The sequence below is a fragment of the Pelophylax lessonae genome (assembly GCF_965119305.1).
Source record: "Pelophylax lessonae genome assembly, chromosome: 5".
Lineage (NCBI taxonomy): Eukaryota > Metazoa > Chordata > Amphibia > Anura > Ranidae > Pelophylax > Pelophylax lessonae.
The window spans coordinates 510,680,787-510,704,302 of record NC_138772.1 but is presented as its reverse complement, the minus strand read 5'-3'; the positions used below and the strand labels follow the sequence as shown (position 1 = coordinate 510,704,302).

Below are 23,516 nucleotides of genomic sequence, written 5' to 3'. Positions count from 1 at the left end.
ACTCCTCTAATCACAGGCATTGAGACATTTCCCAATCCGCAGCTGCACAGATCAGGAAATGTCTCACTACCTATGATTAGCGGAATGCAGTGTCGGCTTCCTGGCGGGATTGAGCACGTGGGAACTCGAACATACCCGAGCCCATCTCTATTAGGACTCTGTCAGCTGGGAAGCAACTAGTGACATGAAGAGGATAGCAGTGCAAAATATGATGCTCTGTAACACTACATACAGGGACAGGCACTCTGCCTGTCTCTGTACGCAAAGTTAGAGTATGTCCTAAATAACTCCACTTTAGTTTTCTATGAGCTGGAGATAGTTCGTTTTGAATTGGTGCATTATTAGTATCACTTTGTAAAAGTTGTGCTATTAGGAAGTACTTGAATACGCCACACTTGTAAATAAAGTTATCAAAACTGGTAGTAGGGACTTTTTAATCTGGTGCAGGCCATTGTAAAGGCCCACAGCACAACGGTTGGTAGTGGTTTTTTAAATTCCCTTAAAAAGCGAGCTTAGGCATAGTTTAATCCGAGTCCAAACCCACCTGAGCAATCCTGCCAGGAAGCTGTCACTGTACTTGGCTAATCATAAGTGGCCAAGGCATTCCCAGCCCCGAAGCTGAAACACAATACGAATATACCTGTAGCTAAGGCACAGGAATTCCCTTGGCGGCCTGTGATTGCCAAAGTGGAGGTGACAGCTTCCTGGCTGGATCACTAAGGAGGGTTCTGACTAGGATCCAAACATGAGCTCATCCCTAATAGTGATGTAGTATGAGTGTGACCCATAACTGGAAAAAGAAAGCTTTTTCAATTGAGTTGCTAGCTACAAAGCAATGATAATTACGAGCGTTTTCAAGGATTAATTGCTACAAGGTTACTACCCTAACCATAAACGTATCTTATATGCTCCCCTTAGGCCAGTTAAATATTTAATTAAAAGTGTGCTGTGATACCGGTTCAATAAGTGAAAAAAAAATAAGTTGATCCAGCCAGAAATCTAGTGGGCTTCTAACTTCCTGTATTGAGATGACCACACAGTGTTCTTGCTGTAATGCGATCCCAAGGAGTCTTGTGAGCCCTGCCTAGTTCCCTACTATACCTGCTCTGGGAATATTGTAGATGGTGCTAGGATGATGGAACCAAGAGCCAGAAGTAGGTGATAGTCTTCTGTTTAAATTGCTGTCACAGTTGTTGCTGTTAATATGATCCCTGTGGAGCATCTGATTGGTAGGACACTTCTGCCCACCAAGGGGTCACAACCATAACCTTGGGTTGTGTGGGCAAAACTCTAATCTGGAGATTGAAATGCCATACCATAAAATTATATTCAGGAAAAAAGTATTTTTATTGGGTGTAGTAATCAACATGTTTCAGAGGCTTGAAATCACCCCTTTATTCAGGGCTAAAATACAACATAAAATGTAGAAACAAGAAATACTAAACATGCTCACTGGAGCGTTAGGTGCATGCATTAAAGATAATGTGTACATGTAAAACTTCCAGATGTAGACAGGGCCTGCGGAGTTAGGCGGAAAGGGGGGGGGGGGGGAGTTGGGGTGTGGTGGTCGCCCAATCCTCCATGTTTCCCTCCTCGTTGGGCGCCAAGCGAGGGCTACATGGGGTGGATTCTTCTGGGCTATGCTAGGCAATTTGCACAGGGTCAGTGCTGTACACATTGGGTACCTTTACTTGGGCCATATTCAAACACCCGGTAAATGACAAACATGAATGAACTCTAGTAACTCTCTTGAGGTCATATACATCAATATGATCACTTGTGCAATTATGAGCGACGCGCAGAGCCAATGCCCTCTACGCCTGTCCAGCATATCACCGCTACCTCACTCCCAGTAATGGTATGGGGTCCTGCTGTGCACCTAGCGAGGACTCCATGCGTGCACTTCACTTAACTCTTTCTCTTCCGTGTCCGTGTACAGGTTGAGGACGCCGGCAGTGCAGATCTGGTCCTGTTGCCATGGGAAATGGATCTCGACTGAAGGAGTGCCGACAACATCTCCCTCAGTCCAAGAGGCTATTTCAGCTGCCACATGTGCACACTTAATGGCAGGCTGCTAGAGAAACCTTTGTTACCCTTGGTATCCACTTGTGTCTTCACACTGCATTTACACTTGTACTTGATGTCTTTATACCCCAATGTGCTTTAGTGACCCGAGCTGTAACTATATGTGCCGCTTACTTACATTGCACCCCTATAGTAACTTCCGACCAGGCAAAGGCAAAGTTTCAAAAGCTTTACTTTAAGAATACATCAACATGATGACGACAGTGGACAGTCCAAGATAAAGTGCAGACATTCCCTAATATGCCTAGTCCCTAACTACAGGCTTGTGGCTGCCCCAGCAGACCTGCATAGGAAAAAGTCCATACTTTGCAGAGTCCATGAATGGTATCTTCAGGAGGGACTGCAAGTTCCAGCAATCCCCCTACATCTTGCTCGCTGTCTGTGTCTTTCCTCCCATGCAGACACCTCTCCTCTAGCCAGACCCACACAAAAGAGACTACTTCTGGCAGCAGCTACAAGTAGTGGTTGGAGACTACTTGCTGGATCTTGTCTGTGTTCTCCTTCCCATCCAGACTGTGACTTAATGAGGGCAGAGCCCTCTCTCCTTTTATTTACAGCACAGGGAGAGAGAGAGGCAGGGCTCAGCAGAAAATGTGGGAAACAGGTTAACTGTTTCCCTCCCAGCTGGGGCAGCATTAATCATTACCTACCTACAACCTTGTATTGGGAGGAAATACTCACACACAGTTTATAGTTCACTGAAGTCTCTTGTCTAAACCTTGAACAGTTTGGTTGCAGCGACAGATATACTGTTCTTCAGTACCTATAAAAGCTTCCACTACCAGGGGTAGTGCGTTCCTTTTTGCAATAGACAGAGGAAGTTTCTGTGCTCTGCACTGGTCCCACGCCTTCACGCTACTTACCGAAGTGTTTGACGTGAACAAGGAGCCTTCCCTGAACCATCCCTCCTTGTCTGGAACCTGAGCCTCTGCTAAGCATGGCCCCTGATAAGTGGGTTTCTCTTTTCTCTCCCTACCACACACTCAACAGAAGCACTCCAAAATGGTGTGAGATCCCCTTTTTAAAAGGTTCCCTAACCCAAGATGGTAGCTAAAGTCTCTTGAGAGTTTGGTGTCCCATCCGACTATCTTTCGCCCTGGGGCACTGTACATAATCTCTATGAGACCAATTTCCCCATGAGATCCACCTTCCAATGTAATAATGGCATGAAACAAGGTTACCAAAAACACTAAAAAGAAAGAAGGAGAGGGCGACACTACCTGCATGCAGTATTTAATAAAACTCAATAAAAATTGAACTATATTGCACTTGTAAGCAGGTGCTTTCAAGAGGGTTCTAAAGTGTTAACAGACCAATTGTTACAATGTAACTGTTTGCAACATTTGTCCTTGCTTGACTTGCTAGGCTGGTGGATCTAGGAAGAAATGGTAATGCTGCTGTCCAGGTTTTCCTGCTCTTTTACAAAAGGTTACCCCCCCACCAGGCCCGCATAAAATATAAATAGGGGCTCATTAGCTCCAACAGGGTCCTGGGTTGGGGGAAGACTGCCAAAATGTAGCTATTATGCTGTCCGTCTGTGTCACCCATTTGGGGTTCCTAATGGGGTTTGAAGCTTGTGGATCTTTATAGACATAGCTGCCAGTTATGGATTTAATGCCTTTTGTGGATTATCACCGGATCATGGACTCTAAAGGGATTATCACTACCTTTTTTGGATTTACTGCCAAATGGACTCTTGCCTTGAAAGCATTTTTTTATTGAGGTATGATGACTTCATGGGGCACTAGAGAGCTTTGTAAAAGAAAATGTGTGGAAGAGGTCTTTGACAACTGTTTTGTGTGTTAACTGCAACTCTGTAAAAGATCTTTATTGTTCATCTGGATTGCCTGGTCTGAAGTCTCTAAAGGGGTGCATGTCAGACACATCAAAAGAACAGGGCTTACAACAATGGGACTGGGAGGTTAGAGAAGATACAGTACAAAGGCCTAACTAGCTGAATGCTGTCCAAAGGAAGCTGTAATTCAGTTGCTAATGACTACAATATTTTTGTCATTTGGTAAGGCATCCAACCAGCCAAGAGATGGGTGACATGGCAGAGGTGACAGTTACTCTGGTAGTGAGGGAGTGGTATGATTGGCTCCCTATATATTGGCACCAGATCCGCATCACAGAGTGCCTAGAAACCCAGCCTGGGAGCCACAAGAGTTATGGAGTGAGGCCTCGGGAGGAGAACAAGCATGAAGATATAGAGAAGTGTGTCCAATAGTAACATGTGAGACCTTGTCATTGAGAGTGAGGTGATGGGCAGCTAAGTTGGTGGAGAACGGTACATGCTTGTGCTCAGAAATGCTTGACACCTGGGAAATGGTGTTCTCAAACAGAAGTGTGTCCAAAGTGCTTAGTGTCAACAGTGTAAGAAGTATGGCCATGCTTTACAAAGCGTTAACTGTGCAAGTGCTTTACTTGTTTCAAAGTCTGAAGTATCACCAGATTTCTCATGACCACGGTCTCTGCCTGCTCATACAGGCATTAGCAAGTAAAGTTCCACAGTGTCCCGCCGGGACGCCTTCAGCCCCACTCACACACCCACATATAAAATTAATATACAAGCACATCTGTCAAGTCTCCAGTAGTTGGCAGTATACCAGGTGGTCAGTGGTGTTACATTAGACCCCTCTAGGTGGATGTAATGTTAGATACCAGTATCCAGAAAGTATACCAGGGAGCACACCAAGAAGAACCAGCAGTACATAAAAAACAAAGTGGCAGCCACTAGGGGCAAGATGAGAAAGGGCTCCCTTCCCTGAAACATGTTGCCCTTCTCACCTACATCACATATGAAATCATCACGCCCCCAGCGGTCGCCATCTTGGTTTTTACATACTGCTGGTTCTTCCTGGTGTGCTCCAACAGGGGAATGTCCTTGTTGTTACACCTGTCTAAGGCCACAAGGTATTATAACTTGCTTTATTACCAATAAATGTTAAAGTTGAAGTAGGTCAGTGCAGCTTCAGAACAAGGCCTGCAGCTGTAAGCATAGCTGAGGGAAAGGCCAGCCTGACTGGGGCTTGCAGAGGAGATGGGGTGATCCATTTTAATTATGTTTAATTTTAATTAGGGAGAAAAGGACACTTACCTGATTTTTTTTTTTTTTTTGGGGGGGGGGGGGGTAGGTTGATCCAGGTGGTTTGGAGAAGGGAGGCTCCTGTTGAATATCAGTTGGAACTTAGCCAGCATCCGACAGGTTTTCTCCTCCCTCGTCTGAACATCCTCTTTTTGCCTCTTTACTATTTATTTTCAGTTTTGCTAATTTTAGCAATTCTTCAGGGTATCGCTCCCAAATTTTTGTGTGTTGTGTTTTTTTGCCTGAGTCTTTGAAGGCTAAACATTTGAAGAATGGTGGGTTGGGCTCATCTCAGTTATGGACGGTTCTTCGTAATATAGGAGTATGTTGGTAACATGGTATTGGTGATTCAGTGTAACTGAGGTAACTTAGTAGGTAGTTGTCCCTGTGCTGGCATAATAGTGACTGGGGGCCTTAATAGGAGGTTTGTAGGAGATACAGTCAGTTTTCAAATTATATGTGCCTTCAAAAGACCTTATGCTGGGTGGGAGGTCATAAATAATTTATCATTTAATCTTATATTTTATATATGTTTTGTTTTGTATTTACAATAAAATGGCTGCTATGGGCATTCAACTCCAAAGAAAATGGTTGTCGACTGGTCAACTTAGAAGGAATTTTGAAATTTTGGGGTTTGAGAAAGGGTGTAAGCAGGGCCGCCATCAGGGGGGTACAGCCAGTACTCCTGTATGGGGCCCCGGCACATAGGGGGGCCCGGACAGCAGGAAGATTGGTAGGATGACAGCATACCTCCCAACCTGGGCAGGACTGTCCCGCTGTACAGAGGCTTTGTCCAGCATAATTCTGGTGATAAATGTTACCTTCTAGCACAGAAGGACCAGCAGCAGTGGGAACATTTAGAACAGCCAGGGATTGGCTAACAAACCAGCTGGGTGTGCACTATGCAGCCACAATGAGAGACTGCACCTGTCAAATTCACGCTGTGATGTCAGGAATGGGCGGGACTGCTACTCAGACCCGCCCCCTGTGTCAAGCAACACGTACATAGGGAAGAAGGAGAAGGAAGATATGGCAGCCAGCAAAAGAAAGGTATTTTAGAAAGGTAATCATGTGGAAGATGGGGGACCTTTGGGGAAGATAAGGGCAGAGGAGAGGTGTGTGTGTTGCAGAGGTTGTAGCAGCTGGGAAGAGGTGCAGTACAGAGGCATTTACATACATTCGCTACTATGTACAGCTTGGTATGGCACTATTCCCGATTTTTAACCACTTGCCGACTGCCTAACGCCGATCTACGTCGGCAGTCAGCCCCTCACAGGCAAAGTGACGTAGGGCTACGTCACTAGCTTGTGAGGGTCTAGGGAGCGAGCGCGCGCCCCCGGAGGCGCGCTCCCGCTCCCGCGTGGTCACGGACCCCCCCGCGCGTGTGACCAGCGGACTCGATGTCCGCCGGTCACTCGGCGATCGGCGGGGTTGAGGGAGAATGTCAGGCAGCTTGTGTAAACAAGCCACCTGTCATTCTCCTCGCTGTAAAGACACTGATCAAACGGATCTAGTATGTAGATCCGTTGATCAGTGTCCTTACAGCTCAAGCCACAGCCAATCACAGTAGAAAGCATGCCCCTAGGGATGCACACAGCCCCTCCCTCCCAAATAAAGTTAACCCCTTCACAACCAGTGTATTTTTACAGTAACAGTGCATATGTATAGCACTGATTACTGTAGAAATGTCACTGGTAACCCCAAAAGTGTCACAAATGTCAGTCAAGGGTCCGATCTGTCCGCCCCAATGTCGCAGTACCGCAAAAAAAATCGCAGATCGCCGCCATTACGCGTTAAAAAAAAAAAACAACAAAAATGACAAAAATCTTTCCCTTTGTTAGTAAACGCAATAACTTTTGCGCAAACCAATCAAAATACGCTTTTTGCGATTTTTTTTACCAAACATATGTAGCATAAAACAAATTGGCCGAAAATTTTAAAAAATTTTGATTTTTACTTTCTTTTTGGGGGGAATTTCATATAAAAAAATGTGAAAAATATTGTTATTTTTGCAAAATTGACGCTCTTTTTTTGTTTATAGCGCGTGATCAAAAAATCGCACAGGTGATCAAATACCACCAAAAGAAAGCTCTGTTTCTGGGAAAAAAAGGACGTCAAATTCGTTTAGGTACAGCGTCGCACGACCGCGCAATTGTCCGTTAAAGTCACACAGTGCCGAATCGCAAAATACCCCCTGGTCAGGAAGGGGGTAAAATCTTCCGGGGCTTAAGTGGTTAACATTGGCCTCAAGGATCTTGGTCACCTTGGTATTGCACTGCTCCCTGTCTAACATTTGTATCTATGGGAAAACTTGGTCAGCTTAGTAAGGCACTACTCCCTATCTAGCACTCTCCTAAATCCTGTGCATAATGCACTCCAGAACCATGCATTCTGTAGCATTCTCCTGTACGTACTCCTGACCCCTGCACTCTGTACGTAATGCATTCCTGACCCATGCACTCTGTATGGGGATGGGGTTGTGAATTTGTGGAGGGATTTGGGGGATTTCGCTGTGAGGGGTGATTGGGAGGGATTTCTGCTAGGAAGAGGGATTGGGGGAGGGGGTTATAATATAATTTTGATATTTTCGGTGGAAGGGGGGGGGGGGGGGCCCTGTCATGTAGGTTGTATGGGGCCCCAGGATTTCTAGCGGCAGCCCTGGGTGTAAGCCTCAACATTTTCAGTCCCCCAGTCATGTGTTTGTACTCTTCTAGCTTTCAGGCTTTTCCTTTGACACAGGGCAGATAAACAGTAAGGTGGCTATGTGCAAAGAGCTGTTCAATTAATTTTGATGTATACGCTTTTTTATGTATACTTATAGTGTTTTTATTGGGACCTACTACCAAACACCAATAGATTGCAGATCCATTTTTCTTTAATTATGTGCACAAAGTACAGTATCTCACATAAGTGAGTACACCCCTCACATTTTTGTAAATATTTTATTATATATCTTTTCATGTGACAACACTAAAGAAATGACACTTTGCTACAATGTAAAGTAGTGAGTGCACAGCTTGTATAACAGTGTAAATTTGCTGTGCCCTCAAAATAACTCAACAGCCATTCATGTCTAAACCGCTGGCAACAAAAGTGAGTACACCCCTAAGTAAAAATGTCTAAGTTGGGCCAGAAGTGTCACTTTTGTGAGATAATGTAGGAAGTGAGTGGAATCTATGTGCAAGCTTTAGTACAAAAAATGGATTTTTGTAAAATCTTACCGTAAAATCCTTTTCTCTTAGCTCATTGACAGACGTAGTCCTCGGTGATACACCACCTTCGGGTTATGTTGCCTCCACAGGAGCAGGACTAGACAGGAAATTAAAAAGCTCTGGCCACACCCTAGGGGCAGTCCCAGAGGGTATATCCTCTCTCTCTCTGCCTCAGCAAATCAGTTATGTGAAAAAGCAGTCTTTAGAGATTTTAACCCAACTCAAAAAACAGAGGGGCGGGGACTACGTCTGTCAATGAGCTAAGAGAAAAGGATTTTACGGTAAGATTTTACAAAAATCCATTTTTCTCTAGCGCTCATTGACAGACGTAGTCCTCGGTGATACACCACCTTTGGGACGTCCCAGAGCAGTATCACAACTGAGGGGTGGGAAAATGAAATCAAATCCCAATCTAGAAGTATGCCAACTAGAAGTTTACAATGCTCATCCTTAATGATGAGACTCAACAAAAAGAGAAAAAAAATTTTTTTTTTTTTTTTTTCAAACAGAAAAAAACCCTCGAGGTAGACCACCGGTCTCCTCAAATTGCGGCCTGCAAAACCTTGCGGCCAAATGAGGCACCCGCGATGCCGTCACATCAATTTTATAGAATTTTGTAAAGGTATGTACCGACGACCAAGTGGCCGCCTTACATACCTGGACCACTGACGCCTGATGGCGAAAGGCCCAGGAAGTACTGAGCGCTCGAGTGGAGTGCGCCCTAACAGGGAACGGAGGACTCTGACCCTTAATAGAATAAGCCTGTACCACCGTTTGTCTAATCCATTTGGCAATGGTCGCGGCAGATGCAGGCAAACCCTTTCTGGGGCCATCCGTGATCACAAAAAGTGAATCCGTCTTACGGAAAGATTCCGTAGCTTTCAGGTATACCCTGATTGCCCGAACCACATCTAAGGAATGCAACGCATGTTCCCGATGATGCTTGGGCTGAGGACACAAGGAAGGTAGTACAATATCTTCATTCAGATGAAAATCTGAAACCACCTTAGGAAGAAAAGATGGCTTAGGATGAAGTACTACCTTATCCCTATGAATCACTAGGTATGGGGACTCTCAACATCCAGCCCGTCGCCCAGTTCAGCTTTCTTGCTTGAAGATCTCACAGGAACACTGGAGAAAAAAAGCTGTCTAAAAAATCCTTTAAGAAAAAAATTCTTGCCAGGACCTAAGATCCCAGCAAGATATCTAGGTCCTTACTCCTAACTAGACAGAAAATAACTGATTTGCTGAGGCAGAGAGAGAGAGGATATACCCTCTGGGACTGCCCCTAGGGTGTGGCCAGAGCTTTTTAATTTCCTGTCTAGTCCTGCTCCTGTGGAGGCAACATAACCCGAAGGTGGTGTATCACCGAGGACTACGTCTGTCAATGAGCGCTAGAGAAATACAGCTGGATACACTCTGCAATGAGATTTGCTAAAAATTCATGGCAGTATCACCATATATTATTTCAATGGAAGCCAGGCTGCCCTCTTCTAGACAATGACATCCCAAAGACCTGAAATATACTCATACTCAGGGCCGGCGCTACCTGTAAGGCGACCCAGGCAGTCGCCTAGGGCGCAACTCAGCAGGGGGTGCCAGCATCCTGCCCAATGCACGGGAATCAGTATGGACCAGCGGGTGCGGGCGGCACCCCTCATGCTGTGCTAGCCTGTGCCGGCTGCGTCCTCGGCCGCCTGGGCGCTTTTGAGCTGAGTGACAGTGAGTCTTAGGGGCAGGGCTGAGCGCCGGGATCCAGTGTCGGAAATCTTCGTAGCGGCGGTGCCACACATGTGCACTAGGTTTCCCCTGCCGATGACATCAGCCGGGGGAGACCTAATGCGCATGCACGATTTAGGACAGCGGGAAAGTTTGACTCAGTGCCGACTCCACCAGCCGCCAAGTAAGTAGTCACTGACTCTCACTCTCTGAAAGGGTTTTAACCCCTTCAACTTGGGATGGGGGGTGGGAGGCTGCCTGGAACACAGGCTCTCCATTGGTGACGGTGAGGCTCCTCATTGGTGAGGCTCTCTAAGTCTCTATATCATATAGGCTATGATATAGAGCCTCACCAATGACAATTTCATAGTATTGTAAATTAATAAATGCAGGATTAATGTATCTGATTCTTGCTTGATTTTTATGGAATGGAAGTATTGATTTTCCTGTTTGTTTTCCTAACTTTTTTTTATTAGGTTTGGAGTATAATTTTTTAGTGTGGCTGTTTTTCTTGAAAAAAGTCTTCTCTACTTCTCCTGTGCTCCCTGTTTGTATTCTGCAGCCATATTTTCTTAGGCCTAAAGGCTGCTACATATTTTAGGTAAAAAAAATTGCAATAAGCGTATTTGGATTGGTTTGTGCAATAGTTATCGCATCTACTAACTACGGGAACGATTTATGTTATTTTTATTGTTTTTTTTTTTACTAGTAATGGTGGTCTGCGATTTTTAGTGGGACAGCGACATTGCGGTGGACAGATCAGACCCCCTAGCTGACATTTTTTACACACTTGGGGGGGACCAGTGACATTACTACAGTAATCAGTGCTAAAAATGCACCTTTACTGTAATAATGACACTGGCAGGGAAGGGGTTAACACTGTGGTTGTTACTCGTGGGACGAGCATATGGGGGGGCAATTTTTATTTTGCTTAGGGCGCCAAAAATCCTTGCACCGGCCCTGCTAATACTGCAGGAGTAATGAACAATTCAAGTCTACGGGATGTTAGCGTGCAGGTGGGTAAGCTGTAGAGTTTTAGTTGTCGAGCTGCAGACAACACAAGAAGCCCCCCACAGGAGGCTAGTAAGCACTAGCGAGGAGATGGTTTTTGTAAAAACCTGAACTTGTCCTTTAATGTGATTACACAGCTGCTGCACAAGCCAGGACAGCATTAAAAATGAAACATGTGTGGTTTATTATATGAGTTTCCATTAATCCATACAACATAAATATGTTTGGTCACAATTTCCAGTTAATATAAGTAAATTTTACATATTGCATTACATAGTAAAAAGTCTACAAAGACATCAGTGTTGCACTAGAAAAATAAAGTTCCCGGTGCAAGAAGTAATTCTGCAGCACTATTAAACAAGCTTAGTCTACCAGCCTAGCTGCAGCAAGAACGAGATTTCCTAACACAGACATCTAAAAACATTACTGAACATCTGACATGTGCGTGACATTTAGGATTAAAATACTAAATATATTTAAGTGTCCTGGTTTAAAAATTAATAAATACAAAAAAATATAAAAAATATACACCACTTGAGAATTGCGTCGTTGGATTTAAATCTCGCTCTCAAACGTATGCATGTACGTCTTCAAGGAAAGGATCTCTGTGTAGCTGCGATTTGTCTTTCGATAGAAGTCCAGTCCGGTCAGCTGTTCAATGTCTTTAACACGAGCGGTGTGCATCTTTAAAAGTTCCTCCACCCACTTTGATTCATCTTCTGAGTTCTGAGGGAGGTAAATGGGTTTTCTATTAGTTTGGGAAGTAGCATTTCAATCATTAAAAAGAAAAATAGATGTAAATAAATAAATATTTAATAATATTGTGTGTGTGTGTGTATATATTTTATATATATATATATATATATATATATATATATATATATATATATATATATATATATATATATATATATATATATATATACATATACACACACACACACAAATATATAATTATACACACACACACACACACACACACATACTATATTTTTAAAAGTATTGGGACAATTGCCTTTACACACACATGAACTTTAATGACATCCCAGTCTTAGTCTGTAGGGTTCATTATTGAGTTGGCCCACCCTTTGCATCTATAACAGCTTCAACTCTTCTGGTAAGGCTATCCACAAGGTTTAGGAGTGTTTGATCATTCTTCCAGAAGTACATTTGTGAGGTCAGGCACTCATGTTGGACAAGAGACCTGCCTCACAGTCTCCGCTCTAATTCATCCCAAAGGTGTTCCATCGGGTTGAGGTCAGAACTCTGTGCAGGCCAATTAACTTCCTCCACTCCAAACTCGCTCATCCATGTCTTTATGGATCTTGCTTTGTGCACTGGTTTGCAGCCATGATTGAATAGGAAGGGTCCATCCCCAAACTGTTCCCATGAAATGGAAGAGATTGTCCAAAATGTCTTGGCATGCTGATGCCTTAAGAGTTCCCTTCACTGGAACGAAAGGGCCAAGCCCAACCCCTGAAAAACAACCGCACACCATAATCCCCCCTCCACCAAATGATTTGGACCAGTGCACAAAGCAAGGTCCCTAAAGAAATTGATGAGCGAGTTTGGGGATGGAGGAACTTGACTGGCCTGCACAGATTTCTGACCTTAACCCAATAGAACACCTTTGGGACAAATTAGAGCGGAGACTGCAAGCCAGGCCTTCTCATCCATCAATGCCTGACCTCACAAATGCACTTCTTGAAGAATAGTCAAATATTCCTTAGATACACTCCTAAATCTTGTGGACAGCCTTCCCAGAAGAGTTAAAGCTGTTTTAGCTGCAAAGAGTGGGCCAACTCAATATTGAACCCTACGGGCTAAGACTGGGATGCAATTAAAGTTCATGTGCTTGTAAAGGCAGGCGTCCAAATACTTTTAAAAAACAACATCAAGAGAGGGGCGCACCGACCTTGCACCAACTGAGTAGTACTCTTTGGCTCTGAGGAAGAGGATTCCCCTCGAAACACGTCAGCCATAGCAGATTCGTGCCAACACTAGCAAGCTATCCAGCACCATGGAGTGCCTTGGCTACTTTGGAGATCTTTTGTCCGTCATGCTTACGTGTGTGCGATCTACAATTGTTTGTGAGTATAAGGTGTATTATTTTGGATTTTAATAAACCTTTTTAGTGGTAATGCACAAGGTTGGTGCGCCCCTCTCATTGTTTTTTTGTGTTTTTGGATACCCTTGGTCCTGAGAGGGCAGCAAGACCACAAGTGATGCCAACAAAGACCTTTGAACATACATTTTTCCCTCATCACACACCACTTGAGCGCAGAAGAATTTTTAGCTTTGAAGTCCCAATACTTTTGACAATATAGTCTCTCTCTCTCTCTCTGGCATTGGATAGAATTCCTGTTCCCTATGCTGGACAGACACAAGGCATTTTTGGACACCGTTAAAAGTTTAGTCAAAACATTTTTTTAAAATAAGCACAAGGGACAGTACTTGGAGTCAATGCAAAGTGTCCCATGTGCAGAAGGCTGTGGTTTTAGATGAAATCCTCTACTCCCCCAGTCGTGATCTTCTGGTACAACAGGTGTTAGTAGAAGTGAGTGACCTGTCACAGGTACTCATCAACATTGCTAACTTTGCCCATTCTTTTACCCCCACTTCTTCCATTCATAGAAGTCATATTATAGCTTCCATCAATGAAAAATTATCTATGAATGAAGGACAAGTGGATGAATGAAGTAAAACTGTAGCTATCAACACACGAGACGCTTCAAATTGACTAAGTTCCATCTCTTGTGCAGATTTTTCTGAAAAATTGTTTTGACCAAACTTAGGCTTTATATCACAAACAATTATGCAGCATTTCTATTAAGGCTGAGTTTTAAAATCTTGATGGTTGACTGCCTTAAAGCCTAACTTAATTTTGGATCTAAAATTGAAAAATTGGCGTGTGGGAGAAAAAGAAGCTCCTGCTGTAATTCTCTACACCTCTCCTGGGCTGACCCCAGTGTTCGGCTATATAGCACTGGTCCTCTTTCAGGTTTAAAGTGATACTAAAGTGATTCTAAAGCCTAAAAATAACAAACATGTTATATTTACCCCCTCTGTGCAGAGGTGTGCATAGAGAAGCTTCGATCCTCCTCCTCTTGGGTCCCTCTTCGGCTCTTCTTGCCCTGCCCCCCCCCCACGAGTGCCCCCACAGCAAGCAGCTTGCTATGGGGCACTCAAACCGAGCCGCAGCTCTGTGTGTTCACTCAGACATGGAGCCCCAGCTAGGCCCCACCCCGCCCCTGTCTCCTCATTGGCTCACTGACTTTGATTGACAGCAGGGGGAGCCAATGGCGCTCCGTTGCTGTCTCAGCCAATGAGGAGGAGAGTCCTGGACAGATGAGTTTCTCCTGCAACATTGCTGGATAGAGATGGCTCAGGTAAGTATTAGGGGGGGCTGAGATGGGCTGCTGAACACAGAAGGTTCTTTATACCAATGCATAGAATGCATTAAGATAAAAAACCTTCTGTCTTTACATTCACTTTAATGACACCTAGTATCATCTGATCCACTGGTATGTTAACATAAAGATGACCCCCGAGGGCCTGTGTGGAGTCACTGTAATCTTGAATCAGTAAGGCACTCACACGGGATTACTGGAGTGCAACCCTGTCCAAGAGTTAGGACTGCCCATCGCAGCTGTGTAGAAGAAGTAGAAGGACCAGTGGTAAAAAACTGTAGAATTAAAATGGCAATGTATAGCCTCATTTGCACAGGCGTACTTAAGCGAATAGGCATTGGGTTTTGCAAAAAAATAAAGTTTTAGAGATGAGCTAACCTTTCATTTTTGAAAGATCCAATGCCATCTAGCAAGAATAGAAATGTACATTTTTCATTTGTTACTGCAAAAGATATGAGACTTTCATTCTGCTTTAAGGAACTGTATGTGTTTTTTTTTTGTTTCTCTTTTAAAAGTATGGAAGGGGGCTTTGGGGCCAATTTCTTTTTCAGTGGTGCAGATCCCAAAAGGATCAACACCGCCAAAATCCTGGAAAATAAAAAAAGACTGTGGCTGAAATCAACAAAGTTGCCTTGAATGGACAGTAGTGGTACTTGGTACATCATGGTTTTCTATAGTTTGTAATCTAGGACATAGGTACCAAACAGAACCTAACTGGGGAGGTGATTTTGGTCATGTGATAACATCATGTATGGATATATTATATCATGACACCTAAAAGCAGTGATGCCATTCAGTAAACATTTAGCAGTGACTATTACTACAAATTGGAAGATCTTCAAGTGATCTTCAGTGGCCTTCAAATGTCCAAAGGGAAATAGAATGTTAGAAAGTCCCAGTTTCCCACAGAACCCCATCTTCAAAACATTTAGGGGGGGGATAGATTTTTCCCAAGAAACACAAGTCAAGAAGTCTCAAATTCTAAACTTCCGCTGATGGTGCTGTTGAACTTAAGGGATTCCTATAGCCATGGAGGTCTAGAGCAAAGTCACCCAAGATTTAACATGATAGGAGGGCAGCTAGACCAGCAACAGTAACTAAATATGCTGCTGTTAATCTTAAAATTTCTTAGGAATCTTAGGATCATTATTGACGTACAGCGGGTAAAATAAGTATTGAACACGTCACCGTTTTTCTAGGTAAATAATAAAAGTTGCTATTAAAATTAAATTTTCACCACATGTTGGTAACAACCCATACATGCAAAGAAACCAAATCAAAGTTCAGAAATTAAGTTATGTATAATAAAATGCAATGACACAGGGTAAAAGTGTTGAACACGCTAACTGAAATGTAACACTTCGTACGAAATTCTTTGTTAGTAGTGACAGCTTCAAGACGCCCCCTGTATGGAGAAACTAGTTGTATGCATTAAAAAGGTGTAATTTTGGCCCATTCTTCCACAAAGTCTTTAAATCTTGAAGGTTCTGTGGGCCTCTTCTATGAACTCTGATCTTTAGTTCTTTCCATAAATTTACTATTGGATTTAAGTCAGGTGATTGGCTGGGCCAATTCTAGCAGCTTTATTTTCTTTCTTTGAAACCAATTGAGAGTTTAATTGTGATATATAGACCACCTGGTCAAGTTAAAGAACTAGATGATCTACTAGTTGAAGAAATAGCTAAAATGACAATGAAAGGAGAAGTTATCATTATGGGAGATTTCAATCTTCCAGATATAAACTGGAAAACCAAAATAGCAAGTTCTACCAGGAGTACAGATATTCTAAATTCCCTACTGGGGTTGTCTCTGCAACAAGTGGTTGAGGAGCCAACCCGGAGGGAGGCCATTTTGGATTTGGTATTCACAAATGGGGATTCGGTATATGATGTCATTGTAGGCGAAACCTTGGGATCTAGTGATCACCAGTCAGTGTGGTTTAATATAAGAACTGTGAAAGAATCACACCACACAAAAACAAAAGTTTTAGATTTTAGAAAAACAGACTTTTCAAAAATGAAATTAGTCATAAATGAGTCCTTATCAGACTGGAACGGATTACATGGAGTCCAGGAGAAATGGGACTACTTAAAAGGTGCACTATTGAAGGCAACAGAAAATTGCATTAGACTTGTCAGTAAAAGCAAAAAAAGGAAGAGACCACTGTGGTACTCAGCAGAAGTGGCCCAAATCATTAAAAATAAAAAGCTAGCATTTTGTAATTATAAAAAAACCCAGAGCAATGAAGATAAGGAAATCTACAAGATTAGGCAGAAAAAGGCCAAGCAAGTTATAAGAACTTCTAAAGCGCAGGCAGAAGAAAAACTAGCTCAGTCTATGAAAAAGGGGGATAAGACATTCTTCAGATATATAAATGAAAAAAGGAAATTAAAACAAGGAATAACTAAATTAAAAACAAAGGACGGAAGGTATGTAGAAGAGAATAAAGGGCTAGCCGACTGCCTTAATGAATACTTCTGTTCAGTTTTTACAGAAGAAAAAGAAGGAGAAGGACCTCCACTTGAAAGGATGACTAATGAATCGTTTGATGCATGTGTCTTTACAGAGGAAGACGTTCTAAGATTGCTGTCTAGAGTGAAGACAAATAAGTCACAGGGTCCTGATGAGATACACCCAAAATTATTAAAAGAGCTTAGTGGTGAGCTGGCAAAACCATTAACAGATTTATTTAACCAATCATTAGTAACAGGAGTCGTCCCGGAAGATTGGAAATTGGCAAATGTCGTGCCCATTCACAAAAAAGGTAGTAGGGAGGAATCGAGCAACTATAGACCAGTGAGTCTGACATCAATAGTAGGCAAATTAATGGAAACCCTATTAAAGGATAGAATTGTGGAACATCTTAAATCCCATGGATTGCAAGATGAAAAACAACATGGGTTTACTTCAGGGAGATCATGTCAAACAAATCTTATAGATTTTTTTGACTGGGTGACTAAAATAATAGACGGTGGAGGTGCAGTAGACATTGCATATCTAGATTTTAGTAAGGCTTTTGACACTGTCCCACATAGAAGACTTATCAATAAACTACAGTCATTGAACATGGACTCCCATATTGTTGAGTGGATTAGGCAGTGGCTGAGTGACAGACAACAGAGGGTTGTAGTCAATGGAGAACATTCAGAACAAGGTCATGTTACCAGTGGGGTACCTCAGGGATCTGTACTGGGACCAATTTTGTTTAATATCTTCATAAGTGATATTGCAAAAGGCCTCGATGGTAAGGTTTGTCTTTTTGCTGATGACACAAAGCTATGTAACAGGGTTGATGTTCCTGGAGGGAAATGCCAAATGGAAAAGGATTTAGGAAAACTAGAAGAATGGTCAGAACTCTGGCAACTGAAATTTAATGTGGATAAGTGCAAGATAATGCACCTGGGGCGTAAAAACCCAAGGGCAGAATATAGAATATTTGACACAGTCCTGACCTCAGTATCTGAGGAAAGGGATTTAGGAGTAATTATTTCAGAAGACTTAAAGGTGGGAGGACAATGTAATAGAGCAGCACGAAATGCCAGCAGAATGCTTGGATGTATAGGGAGAGGTATAAGCAGTAGAAAGAGGGAAGTGCTTATGCCGCTGTACAGAACACTGGTGAGACCTCACTTGGAGTATTGTGCGCAGTACTGGAGGCCATATCTCCAGAAGGATATAGATACTCTAGAGAGAGTTCAGAGAAGAGCTACTAAACTAGTACATGGATTACAGGAAAAAAAACTTACCAGGAAAGGTTAAAGGACCTTAACATGTATAGCTTGGAAGAAAGAAGAGACAGAGGGGATATGATAGAAACCTTTAAATACATAAAGGGAATCAACTCGGTAAAGGAGGAGAGCATATTTAAAAGAAGAAATACTACCACAAGAGGACACCGTTTTAAACTAGAGGGGCAAAGGTTTAAAAGTAATATGAGGAAGTATTACTTTACTGAGAGAGTAGTGGATGCATGGAATAACCTTCCTGCAGAAGTGGTAGCTGCAAATACAGTGAAGGAGTTTAAGCATGCATGGGATAGGCATAAGGCTATCCTTCATATAAGATAGGGCCAAGGACTATTCATAGGATTCAGATATATTGGGCAGACTAGATGGGCCAAATGGTTCTTATCTGCCGACACATTCTATGTTTCTATGAGTTTGCTTGGCTTCGTGTTTTGTGTCAATGTCTTGCTGAAATGTCCACCCTCATTACATCTTCATCATTATGGCATCCAAAGAGTTTAATTTTGGTCTCATTTGACCAGAATTTCACAGACTTGTCTAAATGTTGTGCAGGTAAACTTTAAAGAGGAAGTAAACCCTCTTCTGTAACTTGGACCTATAGGTAAGCCTATGATAAGGCTTACCTATAGGTGCTGTAAATATCTCCTAAACATGTACCGTTTAGGAGATATTTACCTTACATGCAGCCAGTGACATCACTGGCGCATGTGCTCTGAAGGAACGGCCGCTGGTGCCGTTCCTTCAGAGTCCCGTGCCGTGACCGGCGGCTCCCGCGCACGTGCGTGGGAGTGACGTCACCGCGGCTCCGGCCAATCAGGTGGCCGGATGCCGCGATCCCGGAAGACGGGCGACTGGACATGTCGCCCGTCATACAGGTAAGCGGGCGGCACGGCGGGGGCTCATTCTAAGGTAAGTATTTCATAATGAGCTAGTATGCGATGCATACTAGCTCATAATGTGTTTCCCTTTCAGGTTGCAAAAAATAAACATTTTACGGGTTTACAACCTCTTTAAACAGGTTTCAACATGCTTTTTCTTCAGCAATGGTGGTTGAGTGCATTATTTATTGTTTTCTTTGAAAGAATTGTACCGGCTAATTCCAGGTCTTTCTTGGACAACTCTTCTGATAATGCTTTTCACTCCTCTGTCAGAAATCTTGGAAGGAGCACCTGGTTGTTGCTGGTTTTTGGTGAAATTTTGTTCTTTCCACTTCCGGATTATGGCCCCAACAGTGCTCATTGGAACTTTCAGAAGTTTAGAAATCCTTCTGCAACCAATGCCATCAGTAAGTTTTGCAACAATAAGGTTGCAAAGGTCTTGAGGGAGCTCTTTGTTTTAACCTATCATGAGAGGTTTCTTGTGTGACACCTTGGTAATGAGACACCTTTTTATAGGCCATCAGTTGAGACTAAACCAGCTTATATTAATTTGCACTGACAAGGGGCAGGATTGCTTTCTAATTACTGATAGATTTCAGTTGGTGTCTTGGCTTTCTGTGCCTTTTTGCACCTTCCCTATGTCATTACATTTTATTACACATAACTTAATTTCTGAACAGTTTGTTTTGGTTTCTTTGCATGAATGGATTGCATGGGTTGTTACCGACATTTGGTGAAAATGTAATGTCAATAGCACCTTTAGAAATATATTTACCTAGAAAAATGGTGACATGTTCAATGCCTATTTTACCCGCTGTATGTAGGCAACAAATGTCACCAACCCCATATTTTAATACTGATACAGAAACTTTGAAAGTCTTACTGCAGCTTACAAATTCTTCCTTCATAGAAACGAAAGATGGAGGTGACAAAAGGATTAGTTCAGTTTTGCCGAGAGACTGCCTATGACTAGGCCCTCATGTCCTTGTGAGGTGGGGAATAAGTCTGTTCGCCACCTAATCTCCATCCCTGCCTACCACTGATTTTTGCTTTAGGCTCCCCACTCTTTCCCTTCCCTTCAGCCCTATTATCCACCTCTTTAGCCCATTACATGATGTCATTCCCCTCAACACCTCTTTCAGATCGTTCCCTTTATTGTCTACAGCAGCTTAGCTCATCTTTTTTTGTCCTTATGGATACTTTGTACCTTTACTACATGACTTGTAATTTGCAGCAGATATGCTGCATGGGCTGTGTCTGTCTTTATGTCATCCATTACTCCTTTGGTCGCTGGTATATACTATTTAAAGGCACAAAACAACAAGAAAAAATTATATAAGCAGGTAAGTGGGTCTGTAAATAAAAACCAACAGTGTAGCTTGGACCAAAGTTAAATAATAACCTTGCTATAGATGTAGGCCATTTACGTACCTCTCATGTCTTGTTGCTAGGGTGTTGCAAAGATACTCTCCATGGATTCAACCGTCCGCCCCCCCCCCCCCCCCATTATCGCTCTTTATTCACTGTTGCAATACCACTGAACTCATTAATGCTGCGATGGAGGAGATATTGTATCATATGTGCGGGGGTTTGAAAGCCCACTCCTGTGATGGTGGGAGTGACTAGTAATGGCTGGGAATGTCTTAGCAATGTCCTAACAACAAGACCAGACAGAATGGTGCCATCTCTGGGAGTTTTTTGGCAAGGCCTCCAGTAGTACCCAAATGGTCTAAAACCTAAACCTATAGCAAGAGCATTATCCAACTTTAGTCAAAGCTGCATGGTTTCTTTTCATCTACAGCAGCCCTTACCTGCATAGGCAGTTTTTTGGTGAAGGTGAACTAACCTTTTAAGGAACCCTGCCAGCCCTTTAAAAATTATTAGTCTGCATGTGTGTTAACACAATGTATATTGTGGATGTGCCCTCAACTGGATTTGTTTTGTAATATTGAACAGTTGGATGTGACCAAACTACTACTAGCCATACCATGACCTGGGTAAATCCAGAACCTTCACAGACATGGGTTGTACTGGATTTCTACAGGTAGGTTTTCCTGAGCCTATCCTTTGCACATTGCAGGCTTATCTCAAAACAATTTTATCAGGAAGTTTGTTAGGACTTCTACTCCCCTATGTTATAGAGTTGAGGAGAAGGGTAGGTGTTCTGTAGTCCTATACAAGGACTAGCTTGGGTTTGGTTAATGACTTTGACCTAGCATGGGCATGATTTCACAGTAATCTCTATTCTGCATGTGTGCAACTGTGGGGTGCAGATTGGCCTGGCCGCAGTTGATTGGGCAATGGCAACAAAAGAGTGATAGCTTCCTTCTGGGTTTGGTCCAAACTCATACATGCAGTGCAACAAATGAGCATTAAAAAGGAAATATGTTACAGGCAAGATCCCTATGTGAAAAAAAAAAAAGGGAAATAAAGCTGGAAAAAAAGAAAATTAACACAGCCACCACATCTAGAGACTGGTAAGCTGCAATATATTGTTGTTAGGTTTGGATATGCTTTTAATTTCCCCTCTGAGATAAGCCAGCCCAGGTGATTAAATATGTGATAAAAGGGGTTCAATACATTTAAAAACGACAGACATTAGTTAGCGGTTGGATGGGTAGGCTTGATTTTACTGCCAAAATATCATTCCATGACCATGCACACTTTGAACTGGACATATGTTGATGCCTATGGTTTCTCAATCCTAAATGTAACCTGCCAGTTTGGACAAGATCCCCATGATGGTTTGACATTGGCATGTCTGGAAACATTGAAGACAGTATAAACACAAATGGTCATTTCCCAAGTCAATTGTAACCTGCCAGATTGGACAAGAGCACCTTATATTCAGGCCTGGACTGGCCACAGGGCACTTGCCCGGTGGGGCGGGGCCGCATGTCCTTGTGGGGCCAAGGCAGCTGGGCTGTTCCTTGAGCCCACACCATTCACTCAGCCTCTCCACGGCTGGCTGGCCGCCAGTTTAGCTCGGCCTTCAAGCCGGGGGAGGGGCGGAAACTTCAGGCCCCATGTGACCATGAAGATGGGGATCTGGAGGGGGCGTCGAACAGGAGGAAAAGTGAGTGCAGCTCCCATTGTGTGTGCCTGGATAGGAGGACCAGCTGCATATACGGTAGAATAATTAATCTCTCCTTTTTGCTCCTGTAGCCCCTGAAAGCCGCCTTCTATTTCTCTCCCTCCTGCAGGAGAAAAATTAAGAGATTGATTCTTCTATTGTATATGGAGCTGGTCCTCCTACCCATCTACTGCCCCCCCCCCATTTTCTCCAGCCCCCCCAGTGCTCTCCCCCTGTGCTCTCAGGCTCTCCCCAATGCTATCCATTCCCCCCACTGTGCTCTCAGGCCCACCCCTACACTCTCAGACTCCCCCCACTGCTCTCTGGCCCCTAACTACTATCCAGCCATTCAGTGCTCTCCCCCTTCCTGTGCTCCCAGGCTCCCCCAGTGCTCTCCAGTCATCCCCCAGTGCTTTCCGGCCCCCTGTGCTCTTAGCCCCCCTGTCCTGTTTGGCTCCCATGTTCTCTGCCCCCCCCGCAGTGCTCTCTGCTCCCCCCAGTGCTCTCCAACCCCCATGCTCTCGAGCCCCCCCAGTGCTCTTAGGCCCCCCATGCTCTCCAATCCCCCCCCCAGTGCTCTCCAGCCCCCCGTGCTATTCCCCCCTGCTATCCCAAGTTCTCCGCCCCCCTTGTGCTCTCCAACCCCATCCAGTGCTCTCCAGCCCCCCTGTGCTATCTCTGACCCCCCACCCAGTGCTCTCTGTCCCCCGTGCTCTCCACCCCCTGTGCCAGTGGCATCAGGAGGGGGGGCTGACCAGGGCTATAGCCCGGAGTGGGCCCCCTAAAAGCCCCGGGTCTGGTATTGCTTATTTAAAATTATTAACCCTGAGTCCCAAGGCCTGTGGTTGGCTGGGAACTCGGGGCTACATAACTCAGCAGTGTAACATTTATACAGCACATCCAGTGTTTGGTGGGTAAGCCGCAGGATTGGAGTTGTCAAGTTGAAACACTGATGTTGGGGTGGGCGGGGCCGATATTAGGGGCTCCACCCCTTTGTTCAGTGCATAGACAAACAGCCACTGGCCGGGGAGGAAGGGACCAATTGTAACTGTTGTATGTGCACCCACAGCGGTGTAAAATAAACCTGAATTATACAACCTGGATGCACATACAGCAGTTACAATTGGCCCCGCCCCCTGCCACTTTCCTTCTTGGCCAGCTGCTGTTTGTCTATGCACATAAAGGGGCAGAGCACCGCATATTGGCCCCGCCCACCCTGACATCGCTGCTTCAATTTGACAGCTCCAATCCCTCTCATTGTGGTTGCCCCGGCTTGACCACTAATCACTGGCTGTGC

At 43.8% G+C, this 23,516-nt stretch overlaps 1 protein-coding gene across 10 annotated transcripts in view; it reads right to left on the bottom strand.

Moving 5' to 3' along the window:
- Positions 1 to 11,272: 11,272 nt before the first annotated feature.
- ENPP2 (ectonucleotide pyrophosphatase/phosphodiesterase 2) overlaps positions 11,273 to 23,516 on the bottom strand; it is a 208,490-nt gene continuing 196,246 nt past the window's right edge. For all 10 annotated transcript variants that reach the window (XM_082258215.1, XM_082258213.1, XM_082258218.1 and 7 more), the window contains one exon: positions 11,273 to 11,838. In XM_082258215.1, the coding sequence (XP_082114341.1) occupies positions 11,668 to 11,838 (171 nt within the window). In that variant the 3' untranslated portion in view covers positions 11,273 to 11,667. The remainder of the gene's footprint in view (positions 11,839 to 23,516) is intronic.